The 15,085-nt window shown below is 35.7% G+C and overlaps 1 protein-coding gene across 9 annotated transcripts in view; it reads left to right on the top strand.

Moving 5' to 3' along the window:
• The window catches only part of mapk10 (mitogen-activated protein kinase 10), a 47,435-nt gene that overhangs the window by 15,359 nt on the left and 16,991 nt on the right, over positions 1-15,085 (top strand). For 8 of the 9 annotated variants that reach the window (XM_056730534.1, XM_056730530.1, XM_056730533.1 and 5 more), the window contains 6 exons: positions 3,975-4,046; positions 6,406-6,575; positions 11,214-11,343; positions 12,587-12,645; positions 13,691-13,829; positions 14,854-15,019. In XM_056730534.1, coding sequence (XP_056586512.1) covers positions 3,975-4,046; positions 6,406-6,575; positions 11,214-11,343; positions 12,587-12,645; positions 13,691-13,829; positions 14,854-15,019 — 736 coding nt within the window. Of the gene's footprint in view, positions 1-3,974; positions 4,076-6,405; positions 6,576-11,213; positions 11,344-12,586; positions 12,646-13,690; positions 13,830-14,853; positions 15,020-15,085 lie in introns of all 9 variants that reach the window. The other variant, XM_056730535.1, reaches the window with a different exon arrangement.

Below are 15,085 nucleotides of genomic sequence, written 5' to 3' on the forward strand. Positions count from 1 at the left end.
GATACAATGACTTGCATTATTTAAGTTTGGATGTTTAACCCACAATTCTTTTAGGGTTATGTCCTTATCTCCAGGCATTAGTTTGAATCCTGTAGTTGTGACCTTTGGAAGTCAGAGTTCGTGCTCTCTGTTTGTGTCTTGTTGTCTTTTAATGGTTTGTTTGCACCGTCTGCTTCCTTTCTTCTTTATCAGGGTTGTCATCTGTTCTGGGTCTCATTTATCAGGCTTGCCGTCCCCTGACCTTGCTGCACACTTCTCTTTATTGATAATGCTGTATTTCTTCACGGTTGACTCTGAATAGCAGAGCAGATGTGTGTAGGATCACGCTTATCTCAGTTTATCCACATCATTGATGTCTAATTTCGTATGTTACTATGGAAACAAGTGGCTTTGGTGATTGGATGCTTGCATGTGTTTTTTGCCGGTCTTATGTTACGTGTAATGTTTGATCATTTTTTTGTGTGCCTTAATATTTCGTGTTTGCATGAAATCTGCTCCAGCATATTCTCATGGATCGCTTTATTTCCCAAGAGACGTCTCCGTCCCAGACGAGATTGCAGAGACAGTGCTTCAATGATGGACCAAGTTTGTTACCATGGTAACAAACTATTAGAACATGTCTTTTACTCGGTTATGGAAGATAATAAATGAGGCCACAATTTTCCAATGATAAGGTTCTGAAATGTTTTACATGAAAGTTTTATAAGACTGACATCTCAAAGCTATAATAATCCTTCTATGTAGGGCCTCTGTCTAGACTCTAGACAGATATAATATGCATAGTATTATATTTATATTGCACAATATTAACCATAATAATATTATGCTTAATGCAGCATAATTAATATAAATATATTAATACAGTACATATTTCCTATACATTTGTTTCGAACCCACAAGGATTGCAAATACTTATGTATATGATACTTCAAAGTAAGTCGCATTGGATAAAATCGTCTGCCAAATGCGTAATGCGTAAATGTATATCCTTAAAATGAATTTGTACAAAAACACTCACTCACAGCAACAGATTATTTTACGAAAATTACAAGATCATTTTGTTCACACACTGCAGTGGACATTTTCTCCACTCCAAAAATCGTGAGGGATATCAAGGTTTTTCTGGAGTGTTTTTTTTTGTCTAGACAGTACTGTTTCCCAATCTGGAGGAGGTGTCACAATGAGGATTATTAATTGGTAAAAAAGAACATCACTATAAAATTGTGTGCATATTATTTTTTAAATGTGATCAAATATTGCAATTTTAAAATATATGACAAACTTCAACCAGAATGTCTCTAGACATTGGTCTAAAATATCAGGTGTGTGAGATATTTAAGGGTTTAAACAAAATAACCACTTGTGTTATGCCTGGCTGCTGTACCATTTTATCATAAATCATTCTGATAGCTTTAAATGGAGCTGCTCTATAAGGAAAAAATGGAAAAAAATGATTTAAAGTTGCTTTGAAACAAAGTGTATTGGAATGTGTTACTGTATATCAACTTTATTGAACTGAATTATTCTGTATTGATCAGAAGTTTATAGATCTGTGCTGCACTGCTTGTAGAAAACCAAAACACAACTACACATGATAATGGAAAATAGTTAAAGCGAGGCTCAGAAATTACATATTTTTGCTTGCAAAGCCCGGAAGCGAGTTAGCATTTTAGCACTTCCATGGCTCCAAAGTCAATGGGTCTTTTATGTGTTTTTGGTAAATCGCCCAAATCTGTGGTAAACAAAACCTCTAAATATTTTCACGTTTTATTCTATGACATAAAACACACCAATTATAACCTGCTTGTTTGTATGTTGTCTTATTTTGTCTTAAAACGTTGCTAAAGTTGCTAAAAGCAACTACTTCCTTTGGCAGGGACGTTAGACGTCATTTCCCATATAAATCTTGCAAATAATGCAACATGGGCACAAATCTCTGAAAATGTAGATGCGGAATAATTACTAAATAATTCCCATAAACACTTTTTTAATAAAGTTTGTAATAGTTGTCCGAGGGTTAGGGTGGTGACGTTGTTACCGAGCGCCCTTAAATGTAGTCTGTTTATATCATCTTGTTAGCTTTTTACTTCTGTCAATTGTATATCGGCTTCAAAGGTAACAAATGTTGTGTTCATTGGTAACGACTGTCTTGATAGACAAAACGTGTAAACATCATAAAACCTTCGTTAATCACAGTTCTTATTTTTTCGCGATCTTCCAAAGTCTATGGGAACCAGCGCGGCACTTCCGGGTCAGCCTACAAAAAAAGTCATCTCTGATCCTCACCATTAGAGAAATACACCTGAAATTAGTATACCAGCAATTTTCTTGTGGCGTTTTAAGCATTGTTCTCTCTCTCGCTCTCTCTCTGAATCACTGTATTTCATTTTAATCAGTATGAAAGATGTCATACCTCTGCATAACATTGCATGAATCTTTTTGTCTCATACTGTTTAGCAGTGGTGCACTGCAGATCTTTCTGTGTTTCACGGTTGTTGTTCTGGAGAGGAGTGTAACAGTCATGCAGATTTATTGTCATGCAGTTCACAAACAGACAGGCTGTTGACAGCTCTCACGCTATTTACGTGCACAGCTGTGAGCTGTCAATCAAAATCACCTGAAGTGATGTTTTCCATCATCTACACACTTCTGTTGGAGCCTCAAACACACTGTCATACAAATAAATGCATATTTTATACACATACATACAAAATAGTTTCAATGATATCTAATTTTTTAGGTAAAATTATCGTTTTTTATTCTGTGATCTACTAACAATATTTCTCCCAAATTTCGGTTCTCTTTGCAGAAAATGAAAACTAGAGAAAAAGGTCATGATAACAGGAAACATGCTGTGTACAGTATTTTTTCAGACATCAAATACTATAAATAAAACAAACTCCTTTTCACTTTTAAGCAATACAACAGACTTGCACATTGCTTGACTTTATTTCACTCCTAAGGTTTGATTTTGTTGAAATTCAACAGACACAATACTGTAATGGTCACAATACATTAGTCTATTAATTTCCACTGCTGTATATATATTGTAAATGTACTGTATAAAATCCAAATCTGTATATATGTGTATACTATAGAGGGAAAGAGAAATGAACTCATCTTAACATTTACTGTCTTTCCAAATCCATTCATACTGATACTTACCAATTGGTCCTTAAGTGGAGTTTGAAAGATCCCTTTGTCACTGCTGGCTGAGATGAAGCCTGGAAAACACTAATGAATATTTAACGTTTATCTGCAGGGCTTCGTAATCTTTAAAAGGCAGCGTGCACCAAAGCTCCCCCTCCTCAGGGGACAAAAACAGGAAACAGATCAGTCGGAAGAAATCATCAACACAGATTAGCATACCGTCTTTGACTTCCCAATGAAACAAACTATTTTTGTCCCATACATGTGCACAGAGCTAGTGCATAGATTGTCACTGTGCCTGGAGCTGTTATGTGCACAGCGTTGGGTTTAAGACCGGGACCGTGATGACAGACGTGAGAAAAGTGTTTGTTGCTTATGTCAGGTCCCTATTACGCTCGTTGGGCGCAGGGGACCACTATCTGTAAAAACACCCCAATGCGTGACATTTGGGCGTGTGGACGTCTATGGAGATGAAATTATCATTATGGAAGAAATATAAGAATATCTTAATATTATAAAAAATAGATGAGATGACACTGAGGGTCGTTGCTTGGGCATTGCTATGAGGTTTCAAAGGTTTTTGCTTTGTGGTTGATAGGGGTTCTGTTTTATACTCTGGTCCTAAGATACGACTTGTTCTTATTTTTTTAGAATGTATATATATATTTATATATTTTACAGTTTATTTATTGATTATTTTAAATATTTAAAGTTGATTTAATGCAGCTTTTTCAATTCACACTTTTAAAGTGTTTATTCTGACATGTTATTTTAGAAAATGAAATAAACCATTATTTTCTTTCTTTTCTGTCCGTGTCTTTCAGGTATTTATGAACAGACATTTCTTATATAACTGCAGTGCTCCCGTCCTGGATGTGAAGATTGCCTTTTGTCAGGTGTGTGTTCCATACAGGTCAATTAAAAGGTAGAGTATTCATTCACTTCCATTCTTCAATTCATTTCTATGGTTGTCATTGTCTCTAAAACAAATATGAATCTGGTGACTGCATGTCTGGATATTTATCGGAGATGTACAGTACAGGATCAATTCTCTGCATCATTTTGAACAATTCTGGGTCAAGTTTCCTAAAACGCATTAAGAGCATCTTAAGATGCCTTTAAATATGCATGTGAGTGTTTTCGAAAATCAATGCAGTTATTTGGTTTATGAGTTAAATGAACCTCAGTCTAGTCAATAAACTAAAAACAGGTTTGCTTCGAAGGGTCAGTTCACACAATATGACTCACCTTCAAGTTGTTCCAAACCTTTATACATTTCTTTGATTGGTTGAGAAAGAAAGATATTTGGAAGAATGTTAGCAACTGGGATTTTTGGGGTACCATTGACTACCACAGTAGAAACAATTATTCATTTTTTGTTTTGTTGAACACAAAGAAGATATTAAGAAGAATTTAGGAAAACAAGAGTTCTGGGGAACCTATGACTTGTGCAACTGAGATCTCAGTTGCTAACATTTTTCCAAAAATCTTTCTTTGTTTTTAACAGAACAAAGAAATTAGCAGGTTGGAACAACTTGAGGGCGATCATTTTTGGGTGAACTATCCCTTTAATACAAAACTCCAAATCATCAATGCTAGTTATTTCATTTGACAATTGATTTTATAACTATGCACTTGTATTATGTGTTATATACTCAACTCAACTTTATTTTCATTGTTACAAAGCAGCTGTACATGAGACATATTGACAATAAGCAAAACTATTAAAGTCATATACCTGTAAAGAGAAGAAAAAAATGAAAACACAGAAGACAAACACTCCACACTAACACATAGACACACAAACACGGACGGACACACAGACAAGCACACGTGCACACAGACATGCATGCATGCACAGTGAAAGCACACATTAAAGATAAAGGAGAGAGAAACACAGGTCAAATATTAAACAGACTATAAACTCGTATATGCAATAAAATTATGTAAAACTTTAAAATGTAAATTCTAAATATAATGGATGATGTTGTATATGTATTTGATCACTAGATGTACATCTTCATTAAATGAACAGAATATTTTTTGACATAATCTGTATTGTAAAATATTTACATTAAAAGGTCACTGAATACCGCATGCTTTCAAAATATCAATTTGTTCATTTTTTATTATTTGGTCCTGTAAAATCCTGAGTATGTGGTTACATCTTTGGTTTTAGACACAATGAAATCAAAACGTTCTCAGTCCTTCGTTCCTCGTTTAGATTAATGTCAGCAGTTACTGTAAATCTAATGCTCATTAGCTTCAAATGAACTCTGCTGGTTTAATGCGCGCACCGGTCTCGTATCACGTGGGAGATCGGGAGCATAAGAGAACGAGCGACCGGACAGTCGATGAGAGAGGACCGGGCCAGAACATGTTTTAGGGTTGTATATATGTTTTACTTCTGTGTTTTTTTTTTTTGATTTGTTATGTTCGCCGGCGGTTGGCGTAAGGGGCCACCGGCTGTTATTATTTATATTAAAACTTTATTTAAATGTCTGCCGGTTCCCGCCTCCTTTCTTCCCTATCTTTATCTTTCCCTAGACTTTATAAAGCACATCTCTCCCTCTAATATCTGTTTTAGCTTTGTGAAATTATGTGGACAGCTTCGTTTTTTCACTTAACCATGAATATATTCTCTATCTGACAGTTTGTACAATAGATTATACAAATGTTCTAATGCTGACATGATCTCTATTATAGCGAGTGAGAGCCTCTTATATCATTGAGATGATACTCTACTGTAGATAGATGGACTACTTAAAACAGACTTCTAAATCTCAAGTATGCAATCCAGAGTCGGTCAAAGATGTATTAAAATAGTAAATTATCTTTTTAATTATTTGTCCCTTTATTTGAGTGTTTTTATATGACACTTTTATAACCTGTGTTGATATCATACAAAAATACCAAAGAGAAAATATAAACAGCCCTCATGCAAAAATACATATTTGTATATATTTTAAATTCTAAAATACAAGGTTAATATATTGCAATATTACTATGCATCGAATAATTCACAAGGAGGTTTTTTTCATATATTTAAAAATATAAGCACTTGGTTCTAATGGAAATGTATTGTATATTTTTCAGTGCATTGCCATATATTTTCATTCCAAACGGGTTGTATTTGTACCTCGTTTATTAAGGAATTGCGAAATTGTTCAACCATGTTGCCTGACTTTCTGAAATGAAGTCTTTTGTAGCAACAAGAAACACATTCCCAGCTAATAAATCATTTTTTTCACGCAGGGTTTTGGCAAACAAGTTGATGTTTCTTACATTGCCCAGCATTACAACATGAGCAAAAGCAAAGTGGACAACCAGTTCTACAGCGTGGAAGTAGGAGATTCCACCTTCACGGTTCTCAAAAGATACCAAAATCTAAAGCCCATTGGTTCTGGGGCTCAGGGAATAGTGTGGTGAGTACCCATGATGCTTTGCTCGTTTCGCTGTAAACCAGGGATATATGCATGTGTATATCTAAACCATTACAGTGAAAATGGAAAGGAGATTTGCAGATGTCTCTCTTTTGACAGTTCAGCTCCAATCACCCCGTAGACTGATCATTCTTTCTCCCATGGGATTGTGGGAATTCTAGATGAAGGTTCCTTTAAAGAGGGATACTTCACCCAAAAATGAAAATTCTGTCATCATTTACTCACCTTCAAGTTGTTACAAATCTGTATAAATGTCTTAAAGTAATATTGGGAAGAATGCTTATAACCAGACAGCTTTTGCCCCCCATTGACCACCATTTGCTGTCCTACATTCTTCAAAATGTCTTATTTTTTGTTCAACACTATTTTTTCCTACAATGGTAGTCAATCAAGATCTGTTTGGTTATAAGCATTCTTCCAAAAAAAATGTATCTGTGTTCATCAGAACAAAGACATTTATACAGATTTGGAACAACTCGAAGGAGAGTAAATGTTGACAGAATTTTCAGTTTTGGGTGAACTATCCCTTTTAGCATGTCCATCATCTGAAGGTCTAGCTGTCTTCTGCGGCATTCGTTTGTCCCGGGTGTTGTTTCAGAGGCATCGGTACAGTCTTGCAAAGTGGGACGCAGGATCGAGGATGGACTGCTAATAGTGTTTTTGATGTGTTCTGGCTGGTTTGCTGGCAGTGGTAACCGTGCCTGCTGGACAGACAGCGCTGATCTAATTAAGCTTCCTCTCCTCAGCAGCGGTCACATGATGTGGCATGGCAGCAGTATTAGCCTGACAAACGACACATCATCCAATAAGAGAGAGAGTCTAAATGGACTGTACAAAGTCACAGGCCCAGATGAAACTATGAAAGAACAGGGAAAAATATCTGTTAGCTTTACCAGCCTGAATAAAATATATTGAATTGAGACACGTAGTACAAGGTTGAATGCGGGAATAACATTTATGAAATGTTGTAACAATGTTTCTGGGATTTGAAATTTGAATTTCAAGGAGGATTTAAAACGTCATTTCCACCTTCTTAGAAACGAAATGTCGTGTTAGGTGGGCTGGTGGGGCTGTTAAAAAGATTCATCATATAATTCACGCTTCTCATAGCATTGCTTAATGCTGAATATTTCGATGACACAGCGTTGCATTCTGCGGAGTGATCCGAGTGCTAAGCATCTGGCAAGCTTTGACTCGGCTAACGGTTCGGTCTATAATAAATCACGTCACACACGCACACACACGTCAATCCCCTGCCTGTGTGCGCTTGCGGAAAATGAGATTCTTCACCACGCAGGATGCTTTGCACATTAGGTAAAAATCTGTGTGCCCAGAAAATAGATGTTTAAATAAATAAATATATGCAGGGAAACAAACAGCATGTCAAGAAACATTATAACGCAAACAAATGCAATGTACCAGACTATTATTTACGATATAATCCATCATGCAATACAGGCAATTTTTCAAGAAGCAAAAGGATGCTGTCGGGCAGTAAGGGACTTTCTCAAAGAGTGAAAGAAAGAAATGTTGTTTCATGTGTGTTTTAAAGAGGGTAGAGTTATACAAACATGTCGTTTCACAGAATTTTATTATTTATTTTATTTATTTATTGTGAAGTGTACGCATAAAATGCCCTTATGACTACATTTGTCTAAAGGTATTTAACCAGAATATTAAAGGATCTGTCAGTATTCACATGGGTGAAAGAGAAAACGATCAGTTCTTCAGCATTGATTGTGATGTATCTTGATTGTGATTGTGTACCTTTAGCAGATGTAAATGGCGTCTGGGGTTATAGAGCGTTGGTCACGGTTTCCATGGGAATGCAGCTTTCATGCTGTTGAAGTATGTGAAATGGTGTCTTAGTATGTGGCATCTGCTTAAAGAAAATGGTGCAATTCATTTACCACCTACAGAGACATTTATGACATCATCTTTGACACAAATGGGCATCTACGACTGTCATTAGACAAAAAAATATCGGAAACTATTTGCTGTTGCCATGGACACGTCAGCAGTGTGGTCAAAAAGAGCTTTGGCATCTTTCATGCTTCTTGCTTTGAGAAAGACTTACCTGGTTAAATTGACATTTTTCTTTTCTTATACGAAACAAATCGTTTAGCAAAAAATTTGCGATGTGACGGTGATGATTTATCTTCAAGCAAATTGTTTTTGTACCGAACTGTGTTAGAAATGTGTGTGCGGCTGCATACATGCATGTATAAGGGTGTGTACATAGGGTTGTACCCTCTGATGTGACCATCTGCTGTGTCACCAGCCCCGCAGCTCAGACTTTGTGCTCATATAGTCTATCAAATGTCCAAACGGAATCTGAATCTTGTCATAGACTCAAAGATATCTGACTGAATGTATTAATGTTAGTCTTTAGACACTGTAAATAATTCTGTGACAGAAGCTTCATGTTTCCTCATACTGTAAGTAAAATATAAATGTGTGTGGTAAACCATCTAGTCTAAACTGTAGCTTTATTTTGGAAAAAAATATATGTGACCCTAACGTGGACATAACTCAGACCGTTTCTTCATATCTCATGTTAATCTTGAGTACTTACAGAATAAAATCCTTTAAACATCCGTATAGTTTTTAGTTTGATCACATTTATAAAAGACAGATACAGCTGTATGATTATTTCCAAAAACATACGTCACGTGCAGGGGGGATTGGAGGGCGGAACTAAAGCACGTGCGAACCCATTGGCAACAAAACACAGACATATGACTTAGTTTCACTTACCTGTGCAGTTCATGTCCTGCATCTTTTAGTGCTGAGACCGCGCCATCTATCAGTTTCAAACAATCTCCAAATCCAATGTTATATCCACCGTTTACATAACATGCATCACTTAAATGCAGTGAACAAACAAATAAACGACAGCAGCTGCAGGCCGACAGTGCAGCCAATCTTGAAGGTAAGCGGGTCTCGCTTGTCTGTTGACACATGGGTGGGCTATTTCTTTCGCCTTGCTGAGAATTGCCCAATAAGGGACTACGAAAAGTTGTTACAAAACGGATTTTCATGTTCCAAAAAAACTTGTTTTTTGACAAATTGACCATGTCAAGCATGAGAGGACGGCATATTTAACATTGTAAGGAAGTCGGAATGCATGAAATAGCGTTGCATGCCACCTTTAAAGTTTTGGAGACTAGGCCCCCACATAGACCATTATCTAGTACATTGTGAAGGTTATGGAAATGTTGCATTGTGGGTAAATTGGGGGAATTAATACCCTTCTGCCTCATGGAATGACAAATGGGTCTTGTCTTGATCTTTTGTGCACACGTGATCAAAGACCACAGTAAGATCACTATCAGTGACAGGGTCATCTAAATCAGAGGAGCGAGCACACTTACCGTAGACAAGCCAATACATTTTATTCAGCCAAAATGCGTTTCATTCGAATTTATCTGGGATTAAAACAGTGAAGGTCAGTTTAGACTGTACAATATGTCATGTTTTTACATCTGTACTTTCCATTTTTTGATTTTTTTTATAGAAACTGCTGTGTTTCCTGTTCCTTTGTGGGTCGTGCTGTTCATTTTTATGTCTGTTTTTAACAACAGTACCAACAAACCTGTCAACACATGGTAAAAGAACAGAATTTCTTATCCTGTAACACTCTTTCAGTCATAAACATCAATGGCCTCTGGTGACATGGCCTCTCTTGACATCAATAAGTTAAAAAGGTTCAGTTCAATGTCAGGGGGCCTTGGGCTTTCATTTGTGTTAGAAAGTTTCATTTTTGAAAACGTGTGAAACTTTGTGAATGACAAGATGTTCCAGTTCTGTTGAAACCAGCGGGATGTCTAATGATTTCAATTATTCATAAACACTGACACAAACACACCCTAATAGAAAACCTCAGCTCAACACATCTCTGTCACACTATTCCCCTGCGCCAGGCAATTCCTAACTGCCTGTTTTTAATTCTCCCATAATCCTGTGAGAAACCGACCGGCACGCCTTTTGCCATTAATACTTTTTGTCATTAGGACATAAATGAAAAGATTTTCTAAATCACATGGTTTAGTGCTTCACTTTTTCCCTCAGGTAAACTTAATTGTTGATGCGTTTCATTATGAAATGAATTGAAACTTCATTTTAAGCTTAATTTATAACATTTTTTAACATGATTTAATATTAGCGCACACTCAAAAAATGCTAATGTGTGAATCACACTGAACCAGTGGTTGACTTGTTTTCTGTATTTCTTTGGGATTAAAGACACACACACATACCCAGTCTAATACCATATTTTCCTGTGGAGAGCCGAGTCTTTGCATTCTTAATGAGCACAGTTTTCCAGGGATGTGACGGAAGGCAAAGAGAGCGAGAGAGGGAGAGAGGGCTGGTTTCAATGTAACCTTACTCTGATCACTCAATATGTATTCTTCAGCTTTCTTGTGTCCTCGTGTTCTCGCTCTAAGTCATCAATAACCATCAAAGTCTGGTTCCGATACTCAATAACACATGGAAGTACCTGGATGTCTTCTCGATATCAAAGATGCATCGAATGCAACATCGTATGTTCTCTCCAGGACATAAATAATGCGCTCTCTCTCTCTCTCTCTCTCTCTCTCTCTCTCTCTCTCTCTACAGTGCTGGATATGACGCAGTCCTGGACAGAAATGTGGCTATTAAGAAACTCAGTAGACCCTTTCAGAACCAGACTCACGCCAAAAGAGCATACAGGGAGCTGGTGCTTATGAAATGTGTCAATCACAAAAACGTGAGTCCTTGTTATCTCTTACTTGAGCTCCGTCGGGTGGAAAATGTTGCAAACTGTTCCCTATGAGACTCAAATAATCCATTGCAGTGGTGTGGATGTTTGACCTCAGATGATAAGTTTCAAGTTTTACTTTTGATGTGACCTATAAAAGACCCTGTTTCTATTCTGAAGTGTGATTAGCCTGCAAGATCGATAGCAAAAAAATGGAAGCAATGTTTCATGTTTACTAAAACTAATGCAGTATGCCAGAATGCAAATGTGACGCTGGACCACAAAGGTCAATTTATTTAAATTAAGATATGTCAAAAGAATTAAGCTTTCTATTGATGTACGGTGTGTAAGGATAGGACAATATTTGAGAACCTGGAATCTGAGGGTGCAAAAAATCAAACATTGTAAAGGTCGCCTTTAAAGTGTCCATCAGAGGCGCTGTAGCAGGCCGTTTATAAGAAGAAACAGGTTTGTTTTAACGCCCTTTTTTGGCGTTGTGGAGAGTAGATGAACCTGAAACTGATATTCTAAGCTTTAAATAGATACCAAACATGAGTGGGTGATTCTCAATTTTGCTTTATCCCCTGACAAAAATAAAGGTTTGATATGATTAGGGTAGGAAGAATTTACAAAATATCTTAATCCTAATTGATCATTTTAACCCATACAATGTATTGCTGGCTATTACTGCAAATAGACCCAAGCTACTTATGACTGGTTTTGTCCAGGGTCACAAACAGAAACAGGAAATGCATGAGATATGGATATGAGCTGTATTATAACGGTAAACAGATATGTGGCATTGACGCACCACACAAAGACAGATGACAAGTCTTATAATAGAGAAGATACAATGTTTGATGTGAGGCAGAGCTTGTAAACAAGACATATAGAGAGTAAAGCATGACCACCCATCAATACAGAACAACATAGCGGCCGAAGGCAGAGAGAGAGAGAGAGAGAGAGAGAGAGAGAAGGTATTAAATGATGAATGACATGAAAAAACTGTTCAAATAGAGAACACTACTCTCTCTCTCTCTCTCTCTCTCTCTCTCTGTCCCTGAGATTCATGTTATAAAGCACAGCTGGGACGAGACAGAAATACAAATGTAGTTCTTCTTTCATCTTTATCTCTTATCGACTGTAAAAGGCTTTTTTATTGATCGCCAACAATATTTCGCTGTTGACTTGAACTTTGCGTTAATAAATAATAATTCTCTCAAGTTTGACTTTTCCACATTTTCTCTTACAGATCATCAGCTTATTAAATGTCTTCACACCACAGAAGTCTTTAGAGGATTTTCAAGATGTGTGAGTAACTTTCCAGACATGATGTTTTAGTGTTAAACACTATTGGTTTAAATACTTCCACAAACAGTTTACAGCTAATTTGAACAGATACTGAATTATTAAAAGGCTCCGATTGGCTGATTCATTTTTTGTTTAAAAATGTCCAATATGCAGTACTTGCATGTATAAAAAAAATCAGCATGTAATATATTGCTCAGTCCTTTAAGCTAAATTGCTTACGGACAGAAAGAAAAATAAGATCAGTAAATAAACATTAATAATAATTTAGATGTTTTTGAAACATATCTAATTCTTGTATAAACATTAGTTAAAGAATAATGCATAAACCGCTCCAGTAATTTATGATATATTTACAGATTTTCATTTCTGTATACCCTTGATGGTGATTTATCTCGGGCCCACACACAGTCTCAATATGACTATTGATATGATGCAGAGCGGGGGTAATCTATCACCTGCTATCATTTGTGTACGTGCTTTCTGGTTGGTCCCTAAACACTGCCGCCAATGTCTTAATATATTCTTCACGTTGTGTGGACTTAATCTAGATCACGATCAATACATGAGTATGAGGCATCTACCCGCTCAAAGCCGGATCATTAGAAATTCTGTGCTGATGAAGTTCATGTTGACTACATTAATAAACTCAAAATTTAATCTTCATTTTTTGTTTAACTGCCTTTAAACGATGCTTCGCCTAAATTTACATCTTTATATACATCAGACAGTATGTATAGATTTCTATAAGTGCATCGTCACACCATTTCGGTTCGTCATTAAAAAAGAAAGTAGGTATGACGTTTAATCCATTAAATATGTGAATGCTGCATTTGAGCACTTGCATTCATATTCACAATCCTGCCAGCCGCTCATCCATCTGCAGACATTTTCTCAACGCAAGAGGTCGTAAAGATCCACATTTATCAACAGCAGGCTCTTCTTCACATGAAGAAGTCATGAACGATGCGGTGCTGACGAAACACATAGATACTGAAAATCAACAATCTATCAGCTTAACCAATAAATAAGCTTTATCCTCCATTAGTTATCTGGTTATGGAGCTGATGGACGCAAACCTTTGCCAGGTGATTCAGATGGAATTGGATCATGAAAGAATGTCCTACCTTCTCTATCAGATGTTGTGTGGAATCAAACACCTGCACTCAGCCGGCATCATACACAGGGTAAGAGACAAAAAATACTCAAATATATACACACGGAAAACAAATTTCCACTGAATGGTTTCCAAGTTAATGCCAGTAAAGGTTTACTCTCAGACAGTATTATTGAAATAATACATCGGGTGATAATGTGACCTCTGTTATCTTTGATCTCATTGGTTGTCACTGCATTACTGCTGTATTTTCTATATTTGGATAATGTTAAACTGTGCTTAACTTTACCAATTACCAGTTGATTTTTTCTCATTTGTACGTTTTGAAATGATCTACTTTCATGTAAGTGTTATTATAGTTTAAATTTTAGTGTTATTGTCATTTTATTCATATTTTCAGTAAGCTTTTATGTTAATAATGTTATGTTTTATATTTTTATATTTTTATATTTTTATATTTTTATATTTTTATATTTTTATATTTTTATATTTTTATATTTTTATATTTTTATATTTTTATATTTTTATATTTTTATATTCTTATATTTTTATATTTTTATATTTTTATATTTTTACATTTTTACATTTTTATATTTTTATATTTTTATATTTTTATTATTTTGATTTCAGATTTAGTTTAGTTTTTATTTCTTTTACTTACATTTTTACTTAAATAATATTGCACCCTCAAATGGATGTGTTAAATAATAACGCATTTTTGTGTTATGGAATATTAACACATAATGAGTCTTTTGGTGTTGTTTTTTTGGTAAATAAATAGACAGATTGTGTTGTTTTAACGCAACAGTTTTCAGATTGTAGGCCGATATTTTTTTTCATACCAATAAAATGTTTTAATAGTTTTAATAAACTGGAACAAGTTAGGATTGGGGCTTTTCTAATAAATGTAAAAAAATGATCAATGCACATTATGCACATTTTTACAAATTTGCCGCTTCATAAAATAGTTAGGAATTTCAGAGAGATCAGGCTTTTTATTTGGTTTAAAATCAATCTCAGTTTTAATTGTTTAAATAATTAGCAAATCTAAAATAGGTAAAAATAAAATATTTGTCATTTTCGCGTCTCTTTAGGATCTGAAACCTAGCAATATTGTGGTGAAGTCCGATTGTACGCTGAAGATCTTGGACTTTGGGCTGGCGAGGACCGCTGGCACTAGTTTTATGATGACCCCCTACGTAGTGACACGATACTACAGGGCTCCAGAGGTCATTTTGGGAATGGGCTACAAAGAGAACGGTAAACACTTCACTAGTAATGTAACGTTGAACAAATCTGAAGTTGAGAAAGTTAACAATGACAAGA

Source organism: Triplophysa dalaica, chromosome 19 (genome assembly GCF_015846415.1).
Source record: "Triplophysa dalaica isolate WHDGS20190420 chromosome 19, ASM1584641v1, whole genome shotgun sequence".
Lineage (NCBI taxonomy): Eukaryota > Metazoa > Chordata > Actinopteri > Cypriniformes > Nemacheilidae > Triplophysa > Triplophysa dalaica.